Genomic DNA, 21,306 nt, shown 5'->3' with positions numbered 1-21,306 from the left:
TTAGAGGAGTTTATGACTACCATCATATTTACTGCCTGCCTCATATAGTTATTCTTTATATATTTATCTTTCTGACCGCAGGCATCGTCCCTCCTCGAAGGCTGCTTAAAAGTACAATAAAACATTATTATGTATTCTGGTGTTCAATCTAATCATCTGTAATATGGGTCATTAATGCATGCAGGGAATATGTTGCACTGAATCTGTAGAGTCTTCACCACCATGTCAGAGGAACGTATTTCAGCTGAAGCAGTGTTTCTGTGTAAATGGTCTGTACTTGTATAGCGCTTTATCACCTTTCGGTCTCAAAGCGCTTTAACATGTTTTTCCATTCACCCATTCACACACTAATGAGACAGATCACCATGCAAGGTGCTGCCATCAGGAGAACATTCACACACTGATGGTACACCATCGGGAACAACTTAGGGTTCAGTGTCTTGCTCAAGGACACTTAGGCATGTGGACAGGAGGAGCTGGGGATCGAACCACCAACCTTCCGATTAATGTTCAACCCACTCTACCGTCTGAGCCACAGCCTCCCTGTGTGTGCGTGTGTGTGTGCGCGTGTGTGTGTGTGTGTGTGTGAGAGAGATCTCTCAGCTCCTTCTTGGCTGTATAGACTGCTCCATCTGTGTGTGTTTGTCTGAAAGTGTGTGTTTGTACTGTAGCCAGTGTTTTGTGTGAAGATGTGCAGCTGCATGTGTGTCTCTCCGTGTGTGTGTGTGTGTGTGTGTGTGTGTGTGTGTGTGTGTGTGTGTGTGTGTGTGTGTGTGTTATCAGCAGATCTGGATCAGTCCGGGCTGATTCACTGGCCCTTCAGGCTCAGTTGCCATGGTAACCTGCCTGCCTCTCTCTGTGTGTGTGTGTGTGTGTGTGTGTGTGTGTGTGCGTGTGTGTGTGTGTGTGTGTGTGTGAAGGAGGTAGGGCCACATTTCAAATGATATATGATGTGACGTGAGCCTCGTGTAAACGGTTAAATGCACCTCCAGCTGATTTGCAGTTGTAAAGAAGATAATTAGAAATATTCACGTTTTAAGAACACACTCTGTTTTTCTTTTCCTGTTTTTGAAGCTCACGTGTGTGTTGTGTGTTCTTCGGTCCCACCCTGTGCTGCAGGTGCTCTATAGAGTGTTTGGCTGCCTGCAGGGGGCGCCGCAGGTCGAGGTAGGTCTTCCAGCATGGAGTGGAGTCTAACACCTGTAGTCCGCTCTCACAGGTTCATCTGATGTGTCGAGGGGCTAGCAGGAAGTGACAGGAAAGATATTTCAACTCACTGCAGAAGAGATCGGTCACTTTCAGGGTTTATTGGACACAAATGATTTTGAGCGCTGCCGTGCAGAGTTCCACATTTTAACTAAAAGAACTAAATGTGAACTGAAATACATTTTTAAATGAAGTTATTCAGATCAGAGGCAGCTTCAGACTGATTTAAAGTCATGATTGATAAAGATTTCAGGTCTGATCTGTTTATTGATAATAAACTCAAAGCTGCAGGTGTTTCAGTCAAAATATGATTTAAAGAAATAATGCAATATTTAACTAAAAAGGTCAATTTTTCCCTGATGTCAGTTTGACCTGAGTCTGTCTTGCATATTGAAGCTGCATGGAGTGGAACTTATGTAAAGAGTGACCTTCTGCATGCTGTTTTAGAAGTGGTTGTTCATCCATCTGATTGATCAGCAACTTTACTTACAAAAAAATGATATGATTATTTAGATGGTGAAAAATAGCTGTAAAATCAATCCAACATGTTCAGTGAGCAGACGTGTGTTAAAACAAACCCTCACAATCTGACTAGTCTCTATGTTTTTTTCACACTGACGTCACTGACTGATGGTGAGCGGTTGTTGCTGTGTGTGTAAACTAATCTGCAAGAGGGACTAACATGGAGCCGGTGTGTTGTGGCCGCTGCATGATGCTGAGCATGTGGAGGATTTTGATGTTTTCCTATTTTTAAAATGTGATGACATCTTAGGCTGGAACAGGAAACCGGGGAGACCCCTGGGAACAACTTCCTGTATCTGCTTTCAGATTGAAAGCCCTCCATCATTTCCTACACGGCCGAACCTCTTACAAGAATCTGAGCTGGTCTTCTTTCAGTAACTCAGAACAACATAGTTAACAAAACATCAAAAAATGACATCTGTTTGGAGGTGAACCATCATGTGAAGGATGAGCTGCTTTATGTTTGGCTGCTTCTGATCTTCCAGCTGGTTTTATTGACCTGATGGTGGTAAGAGAAGGAAGGTGAGCAAAAACACTATGACTCGGGAGGCGATCAACAAATCTCACTACAGACATAATCAGTAGTAAAAATATCTTCCACTAAACATCACTGCCAGTACACATCCGCATTAATGGGGCAGAAAATGTGATGTGTGTAATTGTAAGTAAGTTGCACTGGCCGCTTTATTGTAATAGAAGTTAAAGTCACGGTGGTAGAAGGACAAAGATAAATGCTTCATGAAAAGTGGGCTAATTGTCGGTCACTGAGGCTGTGAGTATGTTGGACTTCAGTTTCAGGGAATGTGATAGTGTTCAGTGTTCAGGGGCTGCAGGAGTCCTTCAGCCGTGATGCTGCCAGCTGAAATAAGACAGCGAGCAGCAGAAGTAGTTCAGCAGCTACATGTATATTTGTCCCTCCACCAGCAGCAGCAGGGCTTCCTTCAGTGTGCCCCCTGCTAATTGGACGGCAGCGGCTGCAGGAGGACAGACGCAGGGCGGATGCTGACGGTGTGCGAGACGGAAAGGTGAACTGACACATCCCATAGGCTGCGTGTGATGTTCTGCACAGCGGCTGTCGTTTTAGCTCAGTGTCAAAGAACTGATTGTCTGACACGGTGGAACAAAGTGTTGCCTGCGGCGAGGTGGAGTCTCTGCCACGTCGGCCTGCGAGGATGTTGGGCATGTTTTCAGACGCCAGTTCAGTAAAATCACTTCCGGGACCGTTGAAGGTTTAAAGTTTTATTACACAACAAGTGGTTCCGACCCAGAGATCTGATTGGTCAACTGGACATTTGGAACGTACTCAAATCAGCATAAAATCACACCCTGCTCGTCACTGGAAATATCACTCCACCTTCTCAACGGCAAATATGTGATCGGAATTTAATTTCATATAATATTTAATATAAAGTTGTTTCTACTTGTTCGAGGTCTATTAAATGACCCATTTGGTGAAATCGGGTCTCTTTTGGTCCTTTTTGGTCGCTCCGAGCACCCGTACCGTAACACCACGGATAGTCACGCACTTACAATCCTAGCGGCGGCTGGCTGGACCGGTTTGGTCACATGACCACACATGACACGGAGCTAAAAATCTTAAAAACAAATGAGTCCATGGATATATTTTTTCAGCAGATATCTTATTTCCAATCAGACTGAGCTAGCTGAGCAGTTTAGTGTTTCTGTGTTGTATTTATTCAGTTTGAAACTAGAAATCCTCTCTGTTGCTAAGGTCGTCGCTAAGGGTCGGGCTACTTCCTGGAGTAGTAAACATTGCATATGTTACATAAGAATCTACTGATTGTTTTCTAGTTCTTAGTCATACCCCATTATTGCCATGGAAACAAAAAGTTGTATATTTATTTATGAAAACATTTCGATCACGTATTTTATTTGGCTGGTAACTTGCTGTATAATCGCCCTATTACACTTGTGTAATATTGCTTAAAAAAAAGCTCCTTTTTGCTAACTTTTGGTGCTTTTTGATTCTTTGTGCCACGGACATCATAGAAGCCAGACGAAAAACAGGATGGAGGTTTGATCTCCAGTCACCTTCTAATGTTAAGAACCGGTTCCACGCCTCGGTGCCGTTCCCACCACACTCGGTCCACCAGGAACCGCCTGAAGCGTCGGCTGCGGACACAGGCTGAACGAGTGTGTTTCTGGCTACAGTAGACGTCCAGTGTGTCCTCTGTCCTCTTTATGTCCCGCTGACTGGGTGGCATTCATGCCGCGGTTTTATGATAATGGCCCGGACAGCTCTGAATGGCTCTGACTGTGCGGTGAATAGGATGCATTCACACCGTGCAGTCCCATACGGAGAGAGATTACAGCTGATAAAAAGACTGTTGACCTCCAGGATGGACGAGACGGCACAAAGAGCATCTTTTATCACTTCACCCGCATGGTCCACTGTGAACGCCACTTGTCCTTATTTCATGTCAGATTGTGTTGTTTGTGTGGTTCTGCTGTGGACTCTCCTGTTGTCTGTTGCTGAAGAAATGTGGATCTTCATCTGTGTGTGTGTGTGTGTGTGTGTGTGTGTGTGTGTGTGTGTGTGTGCTGGTGTTACTTATGTTGTGGAGACTTTGGTCTGGTTACACATCACTTTATGGGATCTCAGCTGGTTTTGGGGGACAGAAAAAGTCCCTGCAGAGTAAATGATTCAGTTTGTGGGCAGAGACTTTGTTATTTTGGGTACGATTAGTGCTTTAAGGTTCTAGCAGGGTTAGAATAAGTCTGCAGTAAATTAGTGTGTGTGTGTGTGTGTGTGTGTGTGTGTGTGTGTGTGTGTGTGTGTGTGTGTGTGTGTGTGTGTGCGTGCGTGCGTGCCTGCCTGCCTTCTGTTAATGAGGTAATTTAATCAACCAGTCCAATCCTTTTTATGTGCGTGACCTCTGACCTCAGCCGAGCGCTGACGTCACCCTCACAGAGGGGCTGTTTGTGTAGCTCTCTCTTTCTCTCATGCATATGTGTGTGTGTGTGTGTGTGTGTGTGTGTGTGTGTGTGTGTGTGTGTGTGTGTGTGTGTGTGTGTGGATGAACTCTTGTTCTTGTGTGTGTTTCACTGCTGGAGCTGTCAGCGTGACCCGTTGTGACGTTCAGATGTGTGTGTGACTGAGTTTGAAGCTCTTGGTGGTCGTGTGCAGATCTTCATGCAGAGCCGCCTTCATCTCATTGCCTGTCAAACAGAAAGCAGCTCTCTGATCTCACCGCCGGCTCTTTTCTGACCCGTTTTGCTAAATACTATTTGTGCTGCTGCTGTTGTCCAGTCAGTGCTTGTGTCTGATGTTTGAGAGGATGTTCAGGCTTTTTAAGCCTCACTGACTTTGTTATTGTAATTGGTAGGCGCATTATACATAAAGATATCCTACGTCAACACATCGTAATTATGTGCCTACCACTAAGCTGGGCTACAACGCAAGATGAGGACCACATTAAAGAAAAAATAAATAAGAGAAGGAGGATATTTTGCTCTCTGGGAAAAAAATTGAAATGCCCAGAACAAAGTTTACATTTTATTTACGGAATAAAATTACATTTCAAGATAGAATAAGTTCAGAATTCAGGGAATAAATCAAACTTGCTTTGCGCATGTGATTCTACAAGAAGTCTTGTGCAGATGAACTCTTGCAACTTGAACTTCAGAATCTGTTTTAGAAATAAGGAAATTGTTTCTTTGAGCACATAAATGCAGTTTGCTAATTCGTATCTGGACTTTGAAGAGATTGTTCTGAAAATGTCATCTGTTCAGAAGGAGAAACACAAACTTGGAAGCAGTGGCTGCATTCGTGCAGACTGAAACAGCTGGAAATGGACAGATGTGAGGATTTCCATGGTTACAGCTGCCCCCAATACTAAGGGGACATGTTGTATCACAAGACAAATTAAGACAGTTGATGAAGCTGTTTGAGGTCCAAACTCACTTCATTTGTTTTTCAACAATTTGATTTTCTTCTCAAAACTTTTACTTTATTCGCCACATTTTCACTTAATTGTAAAAATACAAAATGAAATGCAAAAAAACACCTTCCTCTAATTTTTCTTCTCAATATGGCCTGAAGACTCCATCGAAGTGTAGCTGGTAGATGCTACACTTCTTTGCAACAGTTGTTTCTGTGTAGCATCGTGTGTATTTTGCAAACGTGCAAACAGTTCGATCAAAGACAAATGTGAATCATAAAAGCAAATCACTTTAACTTTAACACTCACCGGCTCAAAAACAAAAATCTTCTCACTCACGGTTAAATTCTGCTAATTCTGGTTAATATGATAATTTTAACTGATTTGATAACTACAGTCAAACCGAGTAGGAATCACTTCATATAAGATTGACTCTTTTTTTGTGAAATGTAGAGATGCTTCAGGTTGGCGCTGTTCACCAATTGAAGTGTAGGCGGAGTCACATCATCAGCGGGCGGAGTCATATAATTAGTAGAGTGTTCTACTAACTAGCCTGTGGTTGGACCAGATGAGATTATATTTATGTACTTAATTTAAATCGACTGTGGTTTACATCACGTGTGTTGGACCTTTTTGTCCCACAGAGATGAATCACTCAGAATATAAAACGTCGTGTCGACTCATTCTGTCGCTCATTATTTTTATTTTATTATTTTACTGGAACAAACTTGGATTTTTTTTTTTTTAAACTGATCTTCACCTGAAATTTATTTCCACACAAACTGTTGTTTCCTGCTGCAGTAGGAAGTGATGGTCAGGACTCTGTGTGTGTGTGTGTGTGTGTGTGTGTGTGTGTGTGTGTGTGTGTGTGTGTGTGTGTGTGTGTGTGTCGGTCAGGTCCACCGGGTGCATTCGCTGCATTCCCAAACAGAACCCAACAATAGAACCCAGTCTTATAAATCACTGACTCACAATCACAGGAAATGAATATCATATCAGGACACACACCAGTCCGACTGTGCTTCATTGTGAGTGTTTGTGTTTGTGTGAGAGTGTGTGTGTGTGTGTGTGTGTGTGTGTGTGTGTGTGTGTGTGTGTGTGTGTGTGTGTCATTTTGCGTCAACACAATGAGTCTTTTGTTGCTCTCTGCTGCTTGTGGTGAATTAAAAGTAACTGTCCTTATGTGTGGCCTCTTACATCAGCGCTGAATGTCACATTAACACTGAAGGTCTACATGTGAAAACCTTGTATCTCTAAAATGTCACCGGTACAACAGGCTGATATTAATAGTTCTCATCTGACAGCATGAACATCACAAAAAATCAAACTCACTTGTTTTCAGTCCATTTGTATCGTGCACTCAGCAGAGAGATCACCTGCTGTTATAATAAGCAGCCTAAATGATGAACACACTTTCACACACACACACACACACACACACATACACACACACACCCACACACACACACACACACACACTTGTCAGTGAGTGTGTGTCAGCTGCTGGACCGGAGCAGAGAGCTGACAGGGGTTAATGAAGTTATTAACCATGTGAATGGAAAGATAATGGAGGAGTGAAGTGACTAATGATGGAGAGGAGAGAGGAGATGCTCATCCACACACGCTGGCATTCAGCCGATTCGGCTTTTATTTCTGATGGATTTTAATCTGCGCCGTGTGTGAAGAGCTGCGACGCCAGAGGAGAACAGACACTAATTAGTTTTAGTCAGGCAGCTGACTGACACTGTGCAGCTGTGGGGGCCTCTCGGTGGCGTGTTGGACCGCCTGTGGCTGCCTGATGTTTACCAGAAACCCCGTTGTTCGGTTTACAAATGATGGCTGAAAATCTGGTGAGCCAATCAGAGGCAGGGGGCGATGAGGCCACTAACAATGAATAAAAACAAATAAAAAACATATTGAAGAAATTAAAAACAATATTAAATCAAAACAACATCCAAAGATATCCATGCAACCCAGTAATCACGGCAAAGCGTTAAATAGACACGCCGGTCCACCACAGCTAAATGTGAGATAGCCACGCTTTGGCCTGTCTAGGCATGAAAGTTACATGTTTTGAAAGTGGGAAAGTTACACGCGTAAATGTCATGTGACGCAGGAATATGTGACCAAGATCCCGCTTTAAAGGCAACATGGGCCATTTTTGGGGCATTTTTAGTTGCAGACTGCCATGCGAGACGATGAGGTTTGAATCCAGGATGTGGCAGCATTGTTTTTTGTTTTTGAACACCAACCACGTGTTTTCGCTATACATTTCATTTTCCTGAGTAGCAGTAGGTTTCATTTCCATCCACTACAGGAAAACGTGTAACTTTCATGTAAAGACAAATCAAAGTGGGATATTTCACGTTTTGCTGTAGTGGGCCAGCGTGTGTATTTCACGTTTTGCCGTGATACTGGGTTCATCCATGATGTGTCATTAATACTATAAAAAAAAAAATCATAATATATTTAAAGATTGGTCCTCATCTGGAAATGACAGTGAGATTAAATGTGTTGTCAGATGAGATTTGAACACTGGTATTGAAGGTGATGACCTCATCTGAAGGGGAACCCGGAGCTGCACTGAAAAGGCCTGGTCTGGTTCTAGGAACCACTTAGAGGTGCTGGTCCAGTGACCTGAGCAGGTGATGATGGCTATAAACTAATAACTAATAACCTCTACTGGACAGGCTCTTCATTTAAGGATGCCAGGATGGGTGAAATGTGCTCACGCTTTCGTGCACCAATCAGGAGCCTCGTTGCAAAATTCTGAACCAGCTGCAACCGGGATATCAGCGTCTGACCCGTTCCAGCACACATCAGGCCCACTGAGCTGACCATCAGACTGCCTGAGCAGCAGCTCTGAGTGAACTTCAGTCTTTGTTCCACTTCACCAGAAACAAATGGAATCAATGAACAATCGGTACATTAATATGTACACAAGAAACCACACGCTGGGAAATCAGATTACACAGCTAATGGGATTTTCCACGCTCACGTTATTATTCTTTTACACAAACAAGAAAATGACTTTCTTCAGTAAAAATCTATACAGACAAACCAGATTTCTTATTGAGGAAATTACTCCCAGAAACCTGCCTCCTGAGCATCTTCAACGTCAGCGATGATAACACTGGTGATGCAGATGTAATTCATAGATAAAAGTCCTCTGTCCCGTCCGGTGCACAGAGCCACTCATTGCTTTGTTAAGTGTGAGTGAGGATGTTTAAATTCTCCTTCGCCGGATTCCAGAAAGAGTTTTAAAGGATCCAGTAAACACAGGAAGTTTATTAACAGGAGTGTTGGAGTGAGACTGAAGACATGGAGCCACGTCCCCAGCACAGACCACTGACCTACATCTCTCAGTCCTCAATGACTTACTGTGTGTGTGGCGTGTGTGTGTGTGTGTGTGTGTGTATGTGTGTGGCATGTGTGTGTTTGGCATGCACTTGTCATTTGTAGGTCAGTGTGACAGAGGCTGTTGTTGTCAGAGAGGGCAGTGCCCAGGTCATTGAGGTTGAAGTGTGTGTGTGTGTGTGTGTGTGTGTGTGTGTGTGTGTGTGTGTGTGTGTGTGTGTGTGTGTGTGTGTGTGTGTGTGTGTGTGTGTGTGTGTAGGTGTGGTATTCTCTGCTGGATAGTTGGCACCACTGCTGTGAGCATCAGACACAATGTGACTATTGTTGATAAAATATTAGGGGACAGGAAGAAGGATGGTTTGGGGGGAGAGGAGGGGGGGGGGGTTGATTTGGGTCAGACTGAGTTGGTTCTGGTCTCGGCTGACAGCTGGGACATTCAGAGTCAGAGTGTATGAAGTTTAACAGCCCGGTGGAGTCGCTCTGGAGGTCTGCGACCATGTGAGGATGCAGCTGCAGTGTTCAGTGTTTATATTCAGTATTTACACAAGTTCACGTTCTCAAATCACACGAGAGTTCTTCGGTGTCTCCGTGTGAACGCGGTGTCAGCGGCCCGTCGATGGGCCACAAACTCTGCCTCCTGGTGTGAAGTCCTCCGCTGTCCTGCAGCCGCCTCCTCAGAAAGAAGGTCGCGACTTGCCGACCTGCTGTATGTGCGTGTGAAGGCGTTTGAGGTCAGAGATAAGTGCTGATATTGACACGCGTTGTTTGTTCTGCGTCTCTTGTCTCGGTGTCATTAAGTCGTGAAGTGCTGGTGCAGCAGCTCCTCTCTGATATGGAGCTGCTGTCTTCATCTGTTACAGCGACGGTTTCCCATCATGCAGATGTACGTCGGTGACCCTTGTGTTTGCGTAAACTGGCTTCAGACACGATGGAGAGACTCGCTGCTTCTCTTCAAACAGAAACTACGAACACTTTTTTAATCTTCCGATCGCTTGATGTGGTTTTAGAGCAAAATCTGCAGCGTATTTGAACAAGTCTGACCGTGCAGAGAGGTTGAGCGACAGGATGTGAGGTCGGGACGTCCTGTTTCTTTATTTATAGTTTATCAAACTGACTTTGTGCATACGAGAGTTACCTTTTTGGCCGCTGCAGTCTTTACGTTCATCTTGGTGCAGACTTCTTCCATCTTTAAAGTAATTCAGAAGTGTTGCAGGTCTCACCTGGTCTGATTACAGCTGTGTGACACAAGTGCCACAGGCGAACGGCTGCTTTGTTCACAGTATTGTTTGTCCTTTGAAGCCGAGGTCAGACGAAGGCTCAGTGAAGGTCTCAGTTAAATCTGCAGGAGCTGGTTGGAAAAGATAAAACATGACATGAATATTTGGATTGTAACTTACATTTCTTCTTCATATTCTGTATATGTATTGACGTCCAGACCACTGTGAGCAGCATGGGAGCTCTGCAGATATACAGCACGGTGCAGTGCATTGTGTTGTGACCGTAGATTCTCGGTCTGAAAAATGAGGCCAATGCAGAAGTACCTTAAGCTGCAATACCACCGAGTGCCACTAGAGGTCGACTCCAAAAAGATACCGGCTCCATAGACTCCCATTCAACTTCTCTCATAAAATTATTATTTAAAAAAGATTTTCTCCACCTGTTATCTCTGTGTTTTTAGCTAAACTCACTCCTTCTTATTAGTTTCCTGGTGGTCCATCTGAAAATAATCCCTCATTCATTAGAAAATACGTTTTTGGGGCCTTGTCTGTTTGATTGACAGGCCTGTGGTGCAGTCAGGTTACGGCTATCGGTGGGCGGGATGTAGTATCGTCAGGTTTCCAATCAGATCAGTCAGATCCACCGCTGGCTCCTCCCCCAGCTCGTCCAAACATGGTCACTTCCTGCTCCAAACCGCTCCGAACTAGCAAGATGGTGACGGACAGAATCTGAACTGGAGGCTTCATAACGACCGATGGATGATGTCACTGCCGGTTGCCAGTTGGTTGTGCTTTCTTCTCTCCACATCATTTAAAGTTGTGCCACAGTTGCTTTTCTGCTAATGTGGTGTTAATAGCTGAAATGTGGTAACGTGATGGCAGACAGGTCGTAAACAAACCAGTCAAACTCATGGAAAAGAAACCGGCAGTACAATTATCAACCAAGTCCTTAGCAGACCCACTTACTGTTGAACTAACTGTACCCCGACCAATGCTGGATATCTGATCCTTATCAAGAACAGATATTCATTTTTTAATATAAATACATGGAGTAAACAAATATTCTTGGTAGGAATATCCTAAAATGTTTAAGGCACCATTTTACAACATACAAACTGTGAACTCACACTTGGTTACAGACACACATGAACCTCGAGCTTTGGTGTCTCAGCTTACTGATGGACATAAATGGGGAAGCTGTGGCTCAGACAGTAGAGTGGGTTGCACACTAATCAGAAGGTTGATGGTTCAATCCCCAGCTCTTCCTGTCCACATGCTTAAGTGTCCTTGAGCAAGACACCAAACCCTAAATTGCTCCCAATGGTGTACCATCAGTGTGTTGTAAGTCACTTTGGATAGAAGTGTCAGCTCAATGAAATGTAATAATAAATGCTGATCAAGCAGCTTCATGTAATAATGGTCGGGATCATTTTCAGGTTCATCCCTTTGGATTCAAGCAGAGTTTCAAAGGTTTATGAGTCATACTGAGTTTAGACGGACAGTTTATCAACAGCTGCTCCTTTAAACTGAAGGTATCGTTTTATTTATTGTTTATTTCAAATTCAGGATCAGTGCAACTGATTTCCTCGTGGATGTAGAACTGCCTGCAGACAGTGGATCAGTTCTGCACGTGCAGCTGACCTGATGTGTACTGACTCCAAAGTTACAGTAATAATGATTGATCACAGATTGATGTAACGGCTGCTGATGAAGCTTCGGACTCATTAGCTGGGAGACACAGGAGCAGGCATGTGAGGGTAAAGACAATGAGATGAGGTAATGTTGCCTTCATGTGCACTACAGTGTGTGTGCACTGCAAAGCACTGACAGGCTCTCACAGCCAGGGGGAGAGAGAGAGAGAGAGAGAGAGAGAGAGAGAGAGAGAGTGTGTGTGTGTGTGTGTGTGTGTGTGTGTGTGTGTGTGTGTGTGAGGGGGGGGGGGGCTGATTTGCATGACAAGAGCTCCTGGAGCCAATGGCCTGACTGGACAGAGGGAATATCAGGGCTCCAACAGGAAGTGACGTGTCGGGTTACACACTCCTCCCTCTTTTTCCTCAGGCAAGAGAGAGAGAGAGGGAGAGGGAGGGAGCAGAGGGGCGAGCAGGGCAGGAGTAAATGGGCCAAGCAGCAGTCTCATTCTTCCCCAGTGAGATCACAGACTGCAGAATGTGTCCAGATCTGCTCCACTGCTGAGGACAAGACTGAACAAGAGGAGAGACACACAGGAGAGAAAGGAGGGAGCACCGAAGGACATAGGAAGGAAGGAAGGAGGGAGGAAGGAGGAGGAGGAGACTCGAGACTGGAGTTTTGGGAATCTTTTGGGATCTACTCTGCCTGCAGGATTGAGTAAGCAGAGTGTCTCAGGGGCTGAGCTGAAGCCCTGCCCCGGAGTTAGCACAGCCGCCTCACTGCAGCAGGGACAAGATGAACTATCTGGTGAGTGTGTGTGTGTGTGTGTGTGTGTGTGTGTGTGTGTGTGTGTGTGTGTGTGTGTGTGTGTGTGTGTGTGTGTGTGTGTGTGTGTAATAGCATGCTGACTTTTAAAATATTCTGAAGCTCTTTCCATGTTTGTCTGCTCCTTTCTCTCCTGTGGTTCAGTGTGTGAGTGTTTGAGCAGGACCTGCAATGTCCCAGCTGTGAGTGTGTGTGTGTGTGTGTGTGTGTGTGTGTGTGTGTGTGTGTGTGTGTGTGTGTGTGTGTGTGTGTGTGTGTGGTGGGGGTGGAGGGTATGAAGAAAAGGAAAATGTGAAGGGGGAGGAGGGACAAACTGGAGTTAACATTTTTTCTGTGGATTCCTACCTTTTGTTGGCTCTCAGCAGGGAGTGTGTATGTGTGTATGTGTGTGTGTGATGTGTGTATGTGTGTGTGTGTGTGTGTGTGTGTGTGTGTGTGTGTGTGCAGGTTGAGGAAACTTTGCTGTCCTGTAGAGGAATGTGCCAGGACAGAAGAAGGTCAAAGTTGCTGAACATTCTTGTGTCCTTGAAGTTTCAGTTCAAATCAAAGAATCAAACTTAGAAAACTTTGTCACTTTGGCCATTAAAACATAACAAAAGTGAGAAATAATATGTGCTGTGAGAAATGAATAAAACATCCCAAAATAAGCAGAAATGTGAGAATTCTAGGTTGTGTTTCTGAATGTGTCGTCAGGAATGCAGAGAAAGTCACTTGATGCCTGTAATCCTCCTGAGAGCAGCTTTCCTCTCAGGATCCTGAAGACCCCCAAGTTGTCTTTTAAACTTTCTTCCTTCAATGCGTTGGTGAACAGAAGGAGGAATCAGACACACTCAGAGCTGCTCCTGCTCGGTGGGGTTTTATCTGCTTGGTGTGTTGCTGTTCAAACATGAGCCTCAGTGGTGGACTATAGAGGGGGGAATTAGGAAGGTTTATGGCTCTGGAAAGAAAGAAAGAAAGAAAGAAAGAAAGAAAGGAGAGAGGGAGGGAGAGACATGGTCTGTCTTTCTGCTGACTCAGAGGAAAGTGGAGCGAAATGAAGGTTTGGTTTTATGGCCAAAGGACAGAGGGGAGGGATCAGAGGGCTGGAAGAGGAAAAATGTCTGCGTTAAAGGAGCGGAGGGACATGGTGAAGTGTGACAGTGATTCGGTGTGGAGGAATGACACTGGCAGTGACAGTCCTCCCCTGCTATTGTCTGGGAGGCTCCTGCTCCTGCGTCAGTGTTGGCTCTGTGTCCCACCACTGGGTCTGTCTGTGTGTGTGTGTGTGTGTGTGTGTGTGTGTGTGTGTGTGTGTGTGTGTGTGTGTGTGTGTGTGTGTGTGTGGGGTAACTACACAGTCAGGAATGTGGCAGACTGAGATACTGAGGGGCAGATCTGTGTGTGTGTCTGTGTGTGTGTGTGTCTTTGTCTGTGTCTGTGTGTAACGAGTAATTACACGCCAGTAATTCGTGTGTAATTAATATGAAATAACATTCCAGCTCTCCGCTGTGAAGTCTCCGTATTATATTTACATTTAAAAACAGTGGGGCTTTTTTTGTGGAAAATAAGTCGGAGGGAGACCAACTGCACTTTGATTCTACAATTTTTTTCTTTTTTTAGTTTTTACATGAATGATTTCATGGATGCATCTCCAGCAGCTCCAGTTATTATTTTTTATCGACTTGCGTCACATGACTGTCCAACAACGAGTGTGTACAAGGTGTGTTCAGGTGTGTTCAGGTTCAGGAAAAAATAAATGAAGGTCTGATTTCAAATGAGTGCATTTACCTCAGTCAGTAACGTTATACAAGTTTAATACGTTACTTAAGATAAATGATATTGATAGTAAACTTTATTTGTAACAGAGATTTATTACAAGAAATGCAGCTCAAAGTGCTTCACAGCAATACAATTACAAGGTTCAAGGTTAATTTATTTGTCATCCCGACCGTATCCATATTAATACACTCAGTGGACCCAGATTACGTTTCTCAGTGGCAGTGGAAAGATTATTATTATTATTAAAAACTCCTGAGCACATAATTTACATATAACTGAAAACATACAGAAAACACAGAATTAACACACAATAACATTATTTGATAATAACACAATAACATGTGCTGCTCTACACACACACTGTCCTCTCTACACACACACTGTCTCCTCTCTACACACACACTGTCCTCTACACATACACACACTGTCTCCTCTCTACACACACACTGTCCTCTCTACACACACACTGGCCTCTCTACACACACACTGTCCTCTCTACACACACTGTCCTGTCAACACACACACTGTCCTCTCTACACACACTTTGTCCTCTCTACACACACGCTGTCCTCTCTACACACACACACACACACTGTCCTCTCTACACACACACGTCCTCTCTACACACACACACACACACACACACACACACACACACACACACACACACACAGCTGGTTTGAAATAGATGAAGAGGATTCCCTCCATACCTCTGAGGTTGTCCTCTATGTATTGTTTCAACAGTGTGTGTGTGTGTGTGTGTGTGTGTGTGTGTGCGCGCGTTAGTGTTTATGTGTTTATATTCACACATTATTTGTGATGCTCTGAGATATACACCTCAAGTTATTAATAATCTGTGTTGGTATGAAGATTCTCGGGATCTTCAATAATGTGTCAGCTCGCATTTTTCTGTCCGTGTATTTCGTCCTGACTCACTGACTGAGTCATGGATGCCTGGCTTACAGCAGGAATCCCCCCTGTCTCCTGCCTCTCTCTCTCACACACACACACACACACACACACACACACACACACACACACACACACACACACACACACACCCTGTCTCTGGCCCCCCCCACCGTGTTCCGGCTCCGGTGATTAGCCGCCTGCATTCATCTACAAAACCACACACACACACAGATCCACTGAACTCTGCCATCCTCACCGACCTTTGACCCCTGAGTCGAAGCACACACAGGTGTGTCACCCATAAAGTCAGTCAGTCAGTGGAGCAGTGAATCAGCCAATCACAACGCGTTCTCATTCAGACCCTCAGAGTGACTGTGTGTCATGCAGGCCAGGAAGGGTGACTCAGTGACTTTTGACCGTCGTCCCATGTGCTTCTGGGACATTTCACAGAGGATCTGAGGAGGTTTTGGAGAAGCTGGAGACAGAGCCCACTGATAGCTGATAACCTGACTGCACCACAGGCCTGTCAATCAAACAGACACGCCCCCCAAAAAAACTTCTTTTTGAGTCTTATTATTATCTAATTGACGGATTATTTTCAGATGGACCTCCAGAAAACGAATAAGAAGGAGCGACTTTAGCTAACAACAGGAGAAATTTTATTGACTTTGTATTTGATGAGAGAAGTTGAATGGGAGTCTGTGGAGCCGGAGGCTTTTTGGAGCCGACCTCTAGTGGCACTCGGTAGTATTGCAGCTTAAGGCTCTTCTGCATTGATTTTTCAGAACCGGAACCTATGAACAATTTTATATCCAGTCCGTGGTCAGCCATCAGTTCAGGCTCAGTGACCAACAGGAAGTTCCGTGCTTCACGGTCTCCGGGGTTTCATCATAGTTACGGTCGGCTCGTCTGAGATCTGGTCCGAGAAGGAGGGAAAGTGAAGATATTACTTTCATATGATGCAGTTTGAACCATGGATTTATCTGTTTTGAGTTGTTCATTGTAGATATGCAAAATAACATTTTGCATATTTGTGCAAAACGAGTCGAGTTTCCAGACTGTAATGAAGAAAACTGAAGCCAGACGAGTGGAGAGATAACTGTGTTCGCTCTAAATGATGAAAACCATGAAACTGAATTCCCCTCAGATCTAACAGAACTAAGAGATTCTTGTATAAGTGAGCGTTAAAAGCTCCAAATGACTAAGAGATCAGGACTGAAACCCGTTTGTTTCTTCACGCCGTCGACTACAGTGAGCAGACAAACAACACGCCATGAATCACTGAGTGTTTTTCCCCTCCGCTCAGTGCTGAATCACAGAGCCAACAGTGCAGTCTCAGCTGCAGCTCTCTCAGCAGATTTATGTGAGTGATCAAAGTGTCACAGTTCGCCAGCGTGGAGATTTATGCCGCCGTGGTCACCGAGGCATTTCGAACCAGACACCTTCGGTCGTTTTTGTTTTCTCTGTTCGGAGCAGTTCTGTGGAGATGAAGCGTTACAACGCTGGTGATGCATTAAGGCTCTTCAGGACAAAGCTGTTCTGAGACGCTGAAGGCTGTGTTTCAGTGGATTGACTTCTCCACCATAAGGGACGCTTTGAGCAGAGAAATCCAATATATTAGGTACACCTGTTCAACTCCTCATTACGTATTTAATGAGCAGAATCTCAATGCATCGGGGTATGAAGACCGGGAGGATGTCAGAACGAGGGGGAAATGTTATTTTACGGGACTTTGAATGCGGCGTGGTAGTTGGATAGAAAGGCAACGATAGCTTTTAAAGCCACGTTCAGACCAAACACGAAGCGAATTACTTCACGATCGATACAAAACACGCGAATGTCTGTTGTTTCCTGGTCCGATGACTCTGATCTCTGCTGCAACGTTTAAAACATCGTGTAAACTCCGTGACAGCGTGGATCCGTCCTGCCTGGTGCTGCTGCTGTGACGGCGTGGCGGTTTTCTTAGAACCAACTGAGCATCATCTAAGCGTGAGATCTCAGTCCGATAGAGGAACTCTGGGATGTGGTGAAACGGGAGAATTTGCGTCGTGAAGGTGATTCTGCCTATAAATCTGCAGCAGATGTTATTATAATGTCAACACGGATCAGAATCTCTGAGGAATGTTTCCGGCACCATGTTGAATCTCTGCTACCAAGAATGAACTGGTGCAAGTTGTCCTTAATGAAGCGTCCGGTGGGTGTGGAGAGCTCAGTCACCTGAAGGAGTGTCGGCAGGTTTCATTTCAGGCCTCCGCTGCCTGTTTAAGTGCAGGTTAGTAAAGCTCTTGAACACAGGCTGCTGCGGATCCTCTGTTGTGTTCTGCACATAATAATGTTGACGCAACAAATTTCATCCTGGGAGTTGAACCTTATAGGATTATTGGTTAGTTAAAAGCCTAACAGCTAACAACAGTCAGAACTTTAAATAAATTATACATGTGAAGCTGAAAACATGACGGTTTAAAGTTACACCAGCCTGCTTCCACATTACTGTCACCACTCAGGGGACTGAAATAAGTTTAATGGAGGACAAAATCAACTCTTTTGTGCTTCTACACAAGGAGCCAAAAACACGGCTTTGTAAAGCTTATTTTCTAATTAATGACAGGATTATTTTCAGATAGAGGCTTTTTGGAGCCGACCTCTAGTGGCACCAGGTGGTATTGCAGCTTAAGGCGCTTCCACATCGGCCTCATTTTTCAGAGCTGGAAGCTATGAACACTTTTATATAGAGTCTATGGACAGGCCCTCCTGGATGCTCCACCTAGGCTCCGCCCCTCGCCTCAACTGAGTATTTCACCCCTTGGTGAGCAACAGTCACCTGTCTGGTGCTCTATGTGTGGACTTTGTCCAGACTTCGTATGAGGCTCTTCAGCCATTTGCAGTAACAGCTGATTGGTCGGTTTTGTCAGAGAACAGAATAAAATTAGGAAACTGATTATTTTGGACGTAAGAGGAAGAAAGTCGCTGGTATGAAGTGTATTCAGTCAGTCCGTTCTGCTGGTTTCTTGTGATGTTTTGATCCCTGCATGCATCTCTGTGGTGCATAAGGTGCAGCAGCCTCCTCTCTGTTGTGAACAGTCTGGCAGCTCCTCATAAGTTCCTACCTCACCCTTCTGTCAACAGGTTAGGCAACCTCAGGCCACGCCTCCCGAGTCTGTGCTGAGCCCCAGGCTACACAATCCCTGCTGTTGTTTGTGCTGTTAGTCAGAGCCTGAAGGCAGGAATTCTTCAGCTGGGATCATCCATGCTGTAAAGCAGAAGCCTGAACCAGAATGTAGCAGCTGGGGCTGTTTGAGAAAACCCGGGTTTTGTTGTGAGGTGAAGGAGGATCTGTTTAAACAGGCCGGTTTCAGATGTGACTTTTGCGGGGAATTTAAAGGTTTCCTCAAAACATAATTTAAACCAGGGGTCTCCAACCTTTTTCCTCTGAGAGCTACTTTGACAAAATAAAGTGTCTGAGAGCTTCTTATCGGAGACCCCTGATTTAGATGGAGCCTTTAAGACGGCCCTCAGGCACCACTTTGTGAAAGTACCAGTCAGGAGAACTGAGGAGCTCAGATGGAGTGTCACCGCCTGTTCAGAATCTCACTGCTGAGTAAATTTCGTCTTAGTTTCCACTGCCTCGCTGAACAAACCCTGATGATGTCATCGGGGTCTTCAGGCTTCATGGAGCTCCTCTAGAGACACAGAAGACATGATCCAGTGAACCTCACGGGTCAAATCAGTGCAGTTTTCATGGAGTATCACCTTGTATCCTGATTTTATTTTTTATTTAATGTTCTTTTAAAGTGTTTCATAAAGGTGGCTCTTTTTAATTATTTCTGATCTGCAGGTTCACCTCTGAAGGTAGGTCACCGAACACATACGAGTCGCTGCTGAAACACAGTTTCACACATTGCTGCCCCGCACAGAGCACAAAGCATTATTAGGTTAGAAGCGATGGCTGACTAACGTGTCTCCCCGTCTCGTGCTCTGGGCCTGTAAACATGATGTAGCTACATGTCAGTGTCCTGCAGAAACACCCAGCTTAGCTCCAGCTCAGCTCCAGCTCAGCTCCAGCTCAGCTCCAGCTCAGCTCCAGCTCAGCTCCAGCTCAGCTCCAGCTCAGCTCCAGCTCAGCTCCAGCTCAGCTCCAGCTCAGCTCCAGCTCAGCTCCAGCTCAGCTCCAGCTCAGCTCCAGCTCAGCTCCAGCTCAGCTCCAGCTCAGCTCCAGCTCAGCTCCAGCTCAGCTCCAGCTCAGCTCCAGCTCAGCTCCAGCTCAGCTCCAGCTCAGCTCCAGCTCAGCTCCAGCTCAGCTCCAGCTCAGCTCCAGCTCAGCTCCAGCTCAGCTCCAGCTCAGCTCCAGCTCAGCTCCAGCTCAGCTCCAGCTCAGCTCCAGCTCAGCTCCAGCTCAGCTCCAGCTCAGCTCCAGCTCAGCTCCAGCTCAGCTCCAGCTCCAGCTCCAGCTCCAGCTCCAGCTCCAGCTCCAGCTCCAGCTCAGCTCCAGCTCCAGCTCCAGCTCAGCTCCAGCTCCAGCTCCAGCTCCAGCTCAGCTCCAGCTCCAGCTCCAGCTCCAGCTCCAGCTCCAGCTCAGCTCCAGCTCAGCTCCAGCTCCAGCTCCAGCTCAGCTCCAGCTCAGCTCAGCTCCAGCTCCAGCTCCAGCTCAGCTCCAGCTCAGCTCCAGCTCAGCTCCAGCTCAGCTCCAGCTCAGCTCCAGCTCAGCTCAGCTCCAGCTCCAGCTCCAGCTCAGCTCCAGCTCAGCTCCAGCTCAGCTCCAGCTCAGCTCCAGCTCAGCTCCAGCTCAGCTCCAGCTCAGCTCCAGCTCAGCTCCAGCTCAGCTGCTCCAGCTCCAGCTCAGCTCCAGCTCAGCTCCAGCTCAGCTCCAGCTCAGCTCCAGCTCAGCTCCAGCTCCAGCTCAGCTCCAGCTCAGCTCCAGCTCAGCTCCAGCTCAGCTCCAGCTCCAGCTCAGCTCCAGAATCCTCCATGCTCCGCTAGGTGGAGGATTATTTCTGCTCATGTACACAGCAGCTCTGCACTTACAACTATTTCTCAAGAACAGTCTGACATGCCAAGACAGGAAAGAGGGTGAGAGGAGGAGAGGGGGGTTGGAGGGACTGAAGGAGAAAGAGATGTCGGAAAGAAGGGGAGGGAGGGAGGAACAGGATGAGGAGGAAGAAACAACGGAAGGAAGGAACAAGAAGATCACTGCTGTTTGTAAACTTGAGGATCAAATGCAACTGTGTGTGTGTGTGTGTGTGTGTGTTTTTTGTGACAGCTCTGGAATGTGGGGTAATAGGAGAGTTGTGTATTTGCATGTGGAGACCGTGGAATGCTGTCGTAAGTGTGTGTGTGGAAAGGAAGGGGGGGGGGCAGGTCCAGGTCCAGGCTTGCTTCAGCAACAGGGACACACACACACACACACACACACACACACACACACACACACACACACACACACACACACACACACACAGACACCTTGGTGATACACAGCTGCAGTAATCACAGCATTTGTTTCTTCACACTTCATTTGCTCTTACATCAAAGATTTATTAATAAATATCACACGTCAGTGTCACATTCAGTGAGCTGATCTGGTCGAGTGATGTCGGAGCGCTTCGTTTCGGACTCTTTGGACGGCGGACAAACCCGCGTCATGGTGATCCACATCAGATGCAGCCCGGGTCCGATCCCACAGAGCTTTATTTAAAATCCTTCATCATAAAGTTTTCAAACTTAAGAAATGTGTCTAAGATGATGCAACATGAACCATATTTTCATGAGACAGAACGGTACAATAATATGACTAAGTCTGAAAATTTATGCTCAGTGGACGAAAAGCTGCATTAAACTGATTTACAAAACGTTACAGAAAGTTACTGTCAGAGAGGAAAAGAATCGTTAAACGACCTCACAGCTGCCTGAAGCTGCGTTCAGGGATTTAATCAACACTTTGGATAACCACATATTTGAGTTCTATAATTAAGGAAAAATGT

At 45.6% G+C, this 21,306-nt stretch overlaps 1 protein-coding gene across 4 annotated transcripts in view; it reads left to right on the top strand.

Annotated features, from left to right (window-relative positions):
• bcar1 (BCAR1 scaffold protein, Cas family member) overlaps positions 1-21,306 on the top strand; it is a 79,647-nt gene that overhangs the window by 22,114 nt on the left and 36,227 nt on the right. Inside the window, exon 1 of one of the 4 annotated variants that reach the window (XM_069162276.1) lies at positions 12,272-12,640. The exons of the other annotated variants lie outside the window; for them this stretch is intronic. Coding sequence (XP_069018377.1) covers positions 12,629-12,640 — 12 coding nt within the window. The 5' untranslated portion in view covers positions 12,272-12,628. Of the gene's footprint in view, positions 1-12,271; positions 12,641-21,306 lie in introns of those variants that run through there. 4 annotated transcript variants of the gene reach the window in all.

Source organism: Embiotoca jacksoni, unplaced genomic scaffold (assembly GCF_022577435.1).
Source record: "Embiotoca jacksoni isolate LCO1_2020_lvr unplaced genomic scaffold, fEmbJac1.0.p SCAF_3, whole genome shotgun sequence".
Classification (NCBI taxonomy): Eukaryota; Metazoa; Chordata; class Actinopteri; family Embiotocidae; genus Embiotoca; species Embiotoca jacksoni.
The sequence above is the reverse complement of the archived record's forward strand: the minus strand, read 5'-3'. Positions and strand labels throughout refer to the sequence as shown.